This window comes from Poecilia formosa, unplaced genomic scaffold (genome assembly GCF_000485575.1).
Source record: "Poecilia formosa unplaced genomic scaffold, Poecilia_formosa-5.1.2 Scaffold449, whole genome shotgun sequence".
Lineage (NCBI taxonomy): Eukaryota > Metazoa > Chordata > Actinopteri > Cyprinodontiformes > Poeciliidae > Poecilia > Poecilia formosa.
The window spans coordinates 334,663-344,842 of NW_006800388.1; the positions used below are offsets into that span (position 1 = coordinate 334,663).

At 48.0% G+C, this 10,180-nt stretch overlaps 1 protein-coding gene across 2 annotated transcripts in view; it reads right to left on the reverse strand.

Annotated features, from left to right (window-relative positions):
* Nucleotides 1-261: 261 nt before the first annotated feature.
* The window catches only part of LOC103155807 (solute carrier family 45 member 3), a 19,034-nt gene continuing 9,115 nt past the window's right edge, over nucleotides 262-10,180 (reverse strand). For both annotated transcript variants that reach the window (XM_007577650.2, XM_007577649.2), the window contains exons 2-6: nucleotides 5,766-6,055; nucleotides 2,774-2,964; nucleotides 2,043-2,703; nucleotides 992-1,257; nucleotides 262-868 (exon numbers count right to left, since the gene is read on the reverse strand). In XM_007577650.2, coding sequence (XP_007577712.1) covers nucleotides 488-868; nucleotides 992-1,257; nucleotides 2,043-2,703; nucleotides 2,774-2,964; nucleotides 5,766-5,913 — 1,647 coding nt within the window. In that variant the 5' untranslated portion in view covers nucleotides 5,914-6,055 and the 3' untranslated portion in view covers nucleotides 262-487. The remainder of the gene's footprint in view (nucleotides 869-991; nucleotides 1,258-2,042; nucleotides 2,704-2,773; nucleotides 2,965-5,765; nucleotides 6,056-10,180) is intronic.

Here is a 10,180-nt window from a genome sequence, read left to right on the forward strand (position 1 = left end):
TCTTCCCTCTGTCAGAACTGGCCACGCCTCCACCCTCTCCTGGCTCCACCCACTTTGGTGGGATTTTTCAGGCCGGTAGAGGTTCCTTTTAATAAAACGAGATTATGTTTTAAAATCTAATTTTCATATTATTTCAGGTGATGAATGACCGACACTCATCATATATTAATATTTATAACTGCATCAACGTGTTTGATGAGCCTGAAAACGGAGGAACAAACAGAAACAGGTGCTAATACTTTGTCCCAGCCTTTCCGGGCCTTAACGGGTCAGAACTTCATGTTTATGGATAAATATCGGGATTTTCTCCCAGCTGGACTCAGTGGAGACCTGAAGAACCAAATGGATCAGAACCAAACCAGAACGGTTCTAAAAGGCTCGGATGAAACCTGGAGATTATTCAGATTATTCAAGTGTTGCTGCCGGTTCTACCTGAGGATGCCCCCCACCCACTAAGGCATTGTGGGTAAAGCAGGACCTGGCTGCCTCAGCTCCGGAGGTCCTTCTGGTCAAAGACAATGCGGGTCGAAAGGTAGATGGCGACGGCGCCGAAGAGGGCGGAGCTAGCGATGTAGGCGGTGACGGATCTGGCCAGCTGGACGACGGCGCCCATGAAGAGCGTGGGGATGACCTGCGACAGGAGGAAGGTGCTGTCCAAGATGGCAAAGTCCAGGCCCACGCCACGCCGCTCGCCGCCCGCCTCGCCCTGCTGGAGGGGAAAGTATTCCAACCCGTCCTGCCTGTACAGAGGCGGTTTGTGGTTCTGGACCCCCCCCTCTTCCTCTGCAGGGGTCAGGTAGACGGCGTCCTGCCCCGCCGCCACGTCGTTGCTGTGCGAGGTTCTGGGTTTCCCCGGAGACAAGTAGACCTGCAACGAGACGCAGAGATAGAACGGTTAGCGCCGCTGCTACTGGGGGGCGTCAACACCTTAACCTCACCACTGGGGGGCGCCAACACCTTAACCTCACCACTGGGGGGCGCCAACACGTACCTCCTTCTCCTTGTGGTAGTGGCAGGTCAGCGTGTACGGGACGGTCTGCAGTGTGGCGTAGGCGAAGCCGGTGAGTGCGGTCATGGCCGTCACCATGACGACGCTGCCAGACAGGCAGATGCCCAGGGCGGACAGCGTGAAGCTCACCATGCTGCCCAGGTAGACGCGGCGAGGGCCGAAACGCCGCAGCAGGCGGCTCATCGCCAGAGAAAACATGGTGGACGTGGAGCACTGCAGGAACAGGCCCAGGCTGCCGACGCGGATGCCTACATCGGAGAGGACTGGGTCAGAACCATGTCAGAATCCAACACACCACGTGGCCTGCCGTGTTTTGTGTTAAAAATGTTAACGGGTCTCCAGCTATTGTTGACTATACTAAAACATACTGTAGAGCAGGGGAGTCCAAAGTGGGCCCGGCATCCTGCATGTTCTAGTTCTCTCCCTGGTGATTGGACCAACCTCCTCATCAGGTCAGTGTTCTGATTAGGCCTCTAATGAGCCGTCATGTGATCCAGGGAGAGAATAAGACATGCAGGATGCCGGGCCTCCAGGACCCACTTTGGACTCCCCTGCAGTAGAGGCTTAAAAAAGGCAAAACACAAATAAATATTCATATTTTTGCACTTATGTTAAATCCTAATTAAAGGGGCAGTATTCCATATTTTCCAAGCACATAGAATCATTTTATAGATCCAGTAACTATGTTACCTTCAGTTATTAAAATGTTGTATATATCAAACATAACTTTGAATAATTTTGACTTTGTAACCCAACGGCTTCAAATTGGGCCTGTGTCTCTTTAAGAAGCTCCCGCTCTTCCTTAAACTCCGCCTCCAGGAAGTCATTCCAACATGGCTATCATGTTGGAATGATAGCCATGTTGGAACATACCCTAAAATAAATAGCTAAGACCATAAATATCTTGGTTGGTTTTAGATTAAAATGTCGATAAATTAATTCTAGACCCTGAAATGAACTGTGCAGGCTTACAGCTGGGCCTCCAGGTTGCTGAGCCATTAACCAATCAGAGAATGAGGAGGGAGAGTCTGACCTTCATCGTACCGCTGCCGTGCCACGCTCCCCGGCGCCGCGCTGGGGACGCCGCCGTAAAGCCCCTCCCCCACGAAGTCTGTGTAGAACAGCATGAAGGACATGACGGCCATCCAGCTGCAGAGCTGCGCCGCGCACAGCTGCCTGATGACGCGCGGCACGCGGCAGTAGCTCCAGAAGATGGCGGGGATGGTGGTGCGGCAGGTGCGCAGCAGGCAGAGCAGAGGCCCCGCCCCCAGCAGCCGCAGCTTGCACCTGAGCAGAGAGAAGCAGGAGCGAGGGAGTCCGCAGCGCCCCGCCTCCCTGGCGCCACCGCCGCCGGGCTCCGGCAGCGGGCCGGACCGGGCCGGGCCCGAACAGGACGGCTCCTCAGACACCTTCATGGTGACGATGACGCTGGTGACGAAGATGAGGATGAGGAGGGAGAAGAGGCACTCGGCCTGGCCGCCCAGGTAGACGGCCAGCGGGCTGCGGCTCCAGTCCACGGCGGGCAGCAGGTAGCCCACGCAGCCGCCCACGCTGACCATGAAGGAGAACATGGCGAAGGCCCGGCCGCAGTCTTCCTCGTCCCGGTACAGGTCCGACAGCAGCGCCTCCAGCGGCGTGAAGCACACCTGGCCACAGAAGTCCAGCAGGCCCACGCCCAGGATGAGGAAACCCACCTGGAGAAAGGCAGCAGCAGTTAGAGGACGGTTTCCCAGCATGCTCCAGGGCCCACGGGGTCCCGCCCACCTGCAGGGTCTGCTCCGCCCAGGGCAGACGGGCCGCCAGCAGGTCGGCGTTGGGGATGATGAAGAGCGCCAGCAGGACGCCCAGAGACAGCAGCCAGATGAAGGGCCGGCGGCGGCCGTAGCTGCTGTTGCACTGGTCGCTGGCCGAGCCGATCAGAGGGATGAAGAGCAGCCCCAGAACCGGGCCGATACCTGCAGACACACCGGGGAAACCACAAGCTTCACAGGGACGGACTCCGTCTGCTTACCATGGACCTGCTAAAATCATGTTTCTGATCAGAACTTTTCCCAAAATGATCCAGTGACCGTTAGTCAGAAAGTTCATAAATATGAGTAAATGCTGCAGCCTGACCTGCAGGAAGGAATAAATGTGATGCATTTCAACACCAGCACAGAACGACATGTCCGCACAAAGAGAGCAGCCTTCAGTTGGCAGCAGATCTTATAACTGAGCAGTAGAGATGTGTCGATCAGGTTTTTTCCTCCCGATACCGATACCGATCACCCATGAGGGCCGATCACCGATACCGATCACCGATACCGATCACATAATTATTTTTTTTTTTTAATCATAAACACTACTGGTTACATTATGTGGAAAAAGGAACCATGAATTCATCTTAATTTAGACAAAAACTTGTTTTTAATAACAAAACAGGCATTGTGCAAATTGTACTGCTATTGATAAAACTATCTTTAACAGACTGATAACATATGAAGGCTCTGAAGAGGCTAATAATACAAAGAGCATGGCAACATTGCCAAGAAGTTCAAGTATACAACTTGACATTCAAAGGCAAAAACAGGATCCATTACAATAAACAATCCAGAGTTACTGAATGAAAACTTCCTGTTAGCATGGCGGCTAGCTGGTTACTGCTAGCTCTGATTGGCTGTTTCTGACTGAGCGGAGTAATTATGCAGAACAGGGAGGAGATCGATTATTTTTTTAGAGATTATCTGTCTGTCATGTTAGGACAGCGAAAGTTTTAATACGTAGGTAAAATTTATTTTTTTAGTTAGATGCTGCAGCTTTAAGCAGGTTCGGTGTGAGAGTCACTACCAGGTGGAGCAGAAGCGAAGCTCCGTCTGTCAGATATTACTACCTGTAGCGTAGCAGCGGTTCAACAGGAGAGCAGAACCAGCGTCTGACATCGCAGCTCGAAGACTTAAATCATTTTCCAGGTTATTTGTTTAGCTTTCTGACCATCATGCTAATCCGGGTGAGTGTTTGTAGCTGTGCGCTGCTTTACCTGCTGTCTGATCCTCCGTATGTCTTTTTCACTGCAGTGAGCCTCGATGTAGCCAAACTCCGTCAAGTATCTCATTGTTTTTATGTCGTATTAGCTTCGTTGTGTTGATGCATTTTGACCTGCTTCAATTTTCCGCCGCAACACGCAAACTTCCCCATTCACTCAGTGCGTTATAGTTCCACATCGCTTAGGATTTGTTGCTGCGCGTTTGCGCAGAGTGAAGGAAAGAGGAGACCAGCTGCACAGGCAGGCTGGAAATGAGATGATCGGTATCGGTAAAAGAGACAATGATCGCCGATCACCGATCATGCACTTTTTCACAGAAATCGGCCGATTTCACGGAAATCGGCCGATTATGATCGGTGGCCGATCGATCGGCACACCTCTACAACAAACCATATCAAATCAGTTATAGTTACAGTTTACTCATTTGTATTTGTGGGCAAACAGCTCAAACTTAAAAATTAACCTCACAGCATCAGATTGTTGCTATGGTAACAAAACAATCTAACTATGAATACTGTTCTTTGAACTTTTATAAAGTAAATTAGCCAGATCCTTTAAATCTTACATTTAAAATTAACAATTTAAAATCTTTTAATTTTTGTATGCTGAAACCATTAAATCATATTTAGCAGCATTGATAATCTCAATAAACAAACGTTACATTTATTTATCTGTGGTCTGTGTCAAAAGTCTCATCCTGTATAAACTACAGGAAGTCTTCATCTGCATTGGCTCCATTCCTGAACTGCTGACAGGGGCCACAAAAAATCATTTCAAGGCCCACAAATGGCCCCTGAGCTGCACTTTGGGCACCACCTAAATAGAATCTGTGATGGAGGCTATGATCTGCTAAAGTTTGTGTGAGAAAGTAAACAACAAAAGCGAGTGATAAAAAGTCTGTTAGACCTCACTGTGGTCAGACTACCTGGAGCCTCTCACCAAAATAAAGAGCTTTTAAAAAATCACAGGCTTTGAGTTCAGTGGAGGACAAAACAGAACAACTTCAACCACCAATAAATGTCCCAAGTTTTAAGTTTCCTTGTACAAGAAGAAAGCGTCTGAACGCCAACGGTGAGGATCAGAGCAGATGGATCGGTGCAGCTCTGATGGACCTTCTGCATCTTCCTGCTACTCTGAGTGTAGCAGACAAGTCCTGAGTGAAGCCCCGCCCACCGCCCTAATATGGGCATAGACCATCACTTGTTACCATGAGAGCAATCAGCAGCTATCAGATTCAGCATCAGGACCGAGACGCTCAGATGTACTTTATTATCATCATCATAATGTTTCTGAAGCAACGGCTGCTGAATAAAAACAGCAGAATCGGGTTTTCTGTCCCTTCTCTAGACGAACAAATAATGATTAAAAAGTATTTAAAATTGAATCTCAGTCGTTTTTGACCAATCAGAGCCCAACAAACAGACTGATTGGTTCATCAGGAAAACACTGACATTAAATGGGAACATAAAACTTCTGTTTGTAAACAGTTTGTGTTATTATGATCTCTAAAATAGAAATGCTTCTGATGGTGCTAAATGATATAATTTTTGCTCATCAGAAACTTGTTAATAAATTCAGAGACTTTGGTTTTAGATTCCTAATTTTTACATAAAGGTGTTGCTTTATGTAAATGCTTAAGCAGCAGTTTAATCAGCATGGATGCTGATAAATCATGTTAGTGTTTTTATTGTGGCTGTGTAACGGAGAGGTCAGAGGTCGATCTGAGAGTCTCACCCAGCACCATGGTCATGTAGCGCTCCTCCACCCCCGCCTCCAGCAGCAGCGGGGGAACGTAGGTGATCCCAGCCGCCACGCAGATCTCCAGGCCGCAGGTCAGCGAGTTCAGCAGCAGGAGGCGCCCCTGGGAACGCCACCCAGACATCGCCTTACCGCCCCCTACTGGGGACCAGGCGAAGGGAGGCGCTTAGGGTGGGTGAGGTCCAGGGGGTGGGAGGGACAGCAGCAAAGAAAGGAAGTTGTCCCAGACCGTCTGGAGGACTCATCTTCTTCTCCTCATCGTGGGTCTGAGGAGCAGAAGAAGAAGGAAATCAGAGAGGCTCAGATATCAGGATCAGATCTCTGGTTCTGGACGGCCAGACCAGGTTCGATTGTTTTATTTCGCCTGATAGATTTGATAACTTCACTGCACAGCATTCTGGGAGATGTAGGCAAAGGAAAGGCTTTAGCCGCTCAACCTCTCTCAGCGAGCTAAGCTACCTGGGCAGCATCAACTAACTCACTCTCTCTGGTTGCCTAGCAACCCACTCTGTGGGTTCATAATAACAACACATTGAGTAACTTGTGCAGCAGCAGTTTAATGTTTCGTCACCGCGCCACAAAACTGTATAAAAATAAAAAACTACAGCATGGAGAGAAAACTAGATGAAACAGAAAAGGTCTCGCATCTAGTTTAACAGTATTTCAGATATAAAAACAACAACTCCCATATTTCTCGGACTATAAGCTGCTACTTTTTTCTCCCACACTTTGAACCATGCGGCTTGTAGCCCGGTGCAGCTTATATATCTACGTTTCAAGTTTGTAGATGCAGCTTATGGCGAGGTGCGCTCTACAGTCCGGAAAATACGGTAGTCAATAATTATCAATATTGACTGATAACTTTATAAGCAACACATTTTTTAAAATAGTTTTTAATCTGTTAGGTTGTAATCTGTTAAGTGTTTTTCTATCTATTCATCTTTCCAGAGTTTCTCTGATCATTCATTAAGGTTCTTTAGAAATCTGGACTGTGGACGCCAACTTTAGCGTTAGCTGCTACATGTTTAACATTTAGATGCTATTTTATGCTAGCATAGGTTTGGATAGGCTAAGTCGGAGAGGAGCCGCTCCATGGCAGACCACAGGCTTTCTCAAACTGTGGTCCCTGGACCAGTGGTGGTCCTCAGCCTGAGAAACACTGGCAGAGCAGAAAGATGCGAAGGTTCCAGCTTGGACTTTGGTATGAACTCTGCTGAACCCTGATGGACTCGGTCATGTGGCTGAACTTTGACCTGGTCTTCACTGGACTCTCTGTATCTCCATCATTCACTGAAGAGTAGGTTGCTTCAAAGCCAGCAGACTGTGGAGTGTCTCCTGACTGGATATAACCTTTGACCCCTTCAGCAGCTCAAACAATCAGATTTTAACTGAAATATGTGTTATTATTCATTAGCGGAGTTAAGCAATAAAGTCCAGTCAGCAGAACCAGCAGAGGCTCCAGCAGTGAAGCCCCTCTCACCCCACACCAAACTGGCTGACCCTTTTTCCATTTTTGTAATTGGCTCCAGTGGCCTTTATTTGATAGTTAATTGACAGGAAACTGGGTAATGAGAGAAGTGGAAAGACAGGCAGCAAAGGTCACCAGGCCGGGAATCGAACCTGCGACGGCCGCGTCGAGGACTGAGGCCTCCATACATGGGTTGTGCTCAACCCCTGCACCACCACAGCACACCCACCTTTTCCACTTCTTCCATAAAAATCTGCAGATATATTTTAATAGAGAAACCTGCAGTTTTGGCTCTGCAATAGTTCAGACATAAATATCTCACTATGTGTTCAATTCATCTATTGCATTGTTGAGTTTTTATTATATTGCATTTTTTTGGCCTCTGTGACCTTTGACCTGACAGTTTTGGCCCATGTGACCAAAGTATGTACACCCTGGGAGGAACAGGGCCTGCAGGGGGCGTGGCCTCGCCGAGTTTGGCATGTTATGCCGAGTTGTTTAATTCAAAGCTTTATTCCAGTGATAAAGCCTACTTACATCATATTAATTATCTATCATAATGATGCATAAGAAGCCAATTCTCAGGACATGTGGGTGATATGGACTTCAAAATTAATCGCCATATGTGATGGTACTAGTAGAATGTCAATAAAAACGATTTAAAAACGACTTTGTGAGAACAAAGTTCAAACGTCCATGTTTGAACTGTGTGTCCAACGGTGTCCTGATAAGCTGCAGCATTTTGCCTATCTGCAGCTTTCTGCTGCCTACCGTTACCATGAACGCAGCGCTGTGGACCAGCCGACCGTTCCGGCTCGCTGGTAACCATGGTTACGCCCCGTCAGGCCCAGCGTGTCCATAAGAAGCTGCATGCAGCCTGAAAATGGAGCCAGTGGAGGATGAAGGTCAGGAACCAGGGAGGAGGAGCCACCAGGAGGCGCTGCAGCAGATTGACCTGCCGGACCACCAGGACCCAAAGGAACATGCTAATGTCCTGCAGCAGAGGCCAGAGACAGCGCCCCCTGTCTGCAGACAGGTTGTCCTGCTGTCCAGCTCAGTCAGATGAGACCAAAATGTTTCCTTCAACCAAGACTGATCCGAATTAATTGCTTTCATTTCTCTGGTTTCCGTTTGTTTTGGTGCTTTCTGCGTACGTCCCAGTACCGTCTCCACGGCAATGTCAGGTCATCCTGCACTGTTACAAAATGGAGGCCGACAGACAGTAAAAAAAAACAAGAAAACACATTCGCTGATTCTGAGTTGCAGTAAATCTGGATTCTTGTGATTTTTTTCTCTTGTTAAACACGGAGATCCTGTTGGTCCATCAGATCCAGACCCAAGTTCTGATCCAGGACCAACACTGCTGCTACACCGCCACTCAGGACTGAAGAGTCCATCGGCGTTCCTGATGTTTTCCCTTCCTTCATCGGGACTGAAGCGCGGTCCGCTCTGCCTCTGGATCCTCGGCTGCTTCAACGTGTAAACGCAGAAACTAAAGTACTTCATCTGATTATGTCTTCCAAGGGTCCATATTTGTTTTTACTTCATTTTATGGGACAAAATAAATTGTTTATGGTAAGAAATTGAGGAAACTTAGACATTTCTCTAAATAAAGGTCAACGTGCAACAACATGATCTTATTAATTTAATGGAGGCAATAAAGTCCAAAACTTGGAAGTAAACTCTCTAAAGTTGAGGAGAGAAACCATCAGCTGAGTTTAATAAATACTAATAAGGATTTTATTCCTTCTGTCCAACATGGAGTCCAAACCCATCCTTAAAACGACAGCGCACTAAGGCTGGGCCCCCGGGGGCCACGGCCCCGGGGGCCACGGCCCTCACGTCTGGGGAAGACTAAATGAATATCCATCATCAGCAGAATAACAGAAAAATGTCATCTGCAGGAATCCGTCCTTCCTGGTTTTAAGTCGCCCAAACATTCAGTTTCCTGGGTGGAAACATTCATTGGAACATTCAGAACCTCATAAAATCTGTTTCATTATTTACCAAATTCCACTTTTTCCATCTTGACCATATTAATTAAGTCAGAAAGTGGTTAATCACGGCATGATTAACCACTTTGTGGAGCCAAATGTCCACATTTCCTATTAGCGACGCTGTGGATCAGCAGAACGCTGAACTGGTTTACTGGGTGTTTAAAAGGATTTCCCCTGAATTGCTTTAAACATTATGTGCAAAGCTGGAATCTCATTTTTCACACTATAAAAGAAAATCAAACACTTAAAATGTTAAGAGTTCAACTCATCACTAAATATTCGTCACATTAAAATCCCTGCAAACAGTAACGACTTGTGCTGCTTCTTTTTTAATTTTCTGACCAGACGTCGCCATCATCTAGCAACATGCTGGTGTTTCTGTGTTTAGCTGTCAGGTTGCTGCAGCGCTGCGACTGCGTCGCTTTGGCCCTGAACCCAAAGAGGAGCCACGTTTGTTTCTCTTTCCATAATAATATCTAATGGTTCTGCACAGAGCAGCAAACCTCCAATGAACGGATTTATTTAAACGATTCAGAGCTGGCAGCAGGACCCGCTACTGCTAGCTAGCTCCACGTTTCTGATAGGACTCTGCTCCAATAGTGGTCGTCATGGATACCGGCGTCACCAGCTGACCGACTCCTGACTGGATCAGGACTGGATCGGGACTGGACCGGGACTGGACCTGGACTGGACCGGGACTGGACAGAGACTGGATCGGGACTGGAACGGTACTGGAAGGGGACTGGAACGGGACTAGGACTGGATCGGGACTGGACCGGCACTGGACCTGGACTGGACCGGGACTGGACAGAGACTGGACAGAGACTGGATCTGGACTGGACCTGGACTGGAACGGTACTGGAAGGGGACTGGAACGGGACTGGGACTGGATCGGGACTGGAACGGGACTGGACAGAGACTGGACA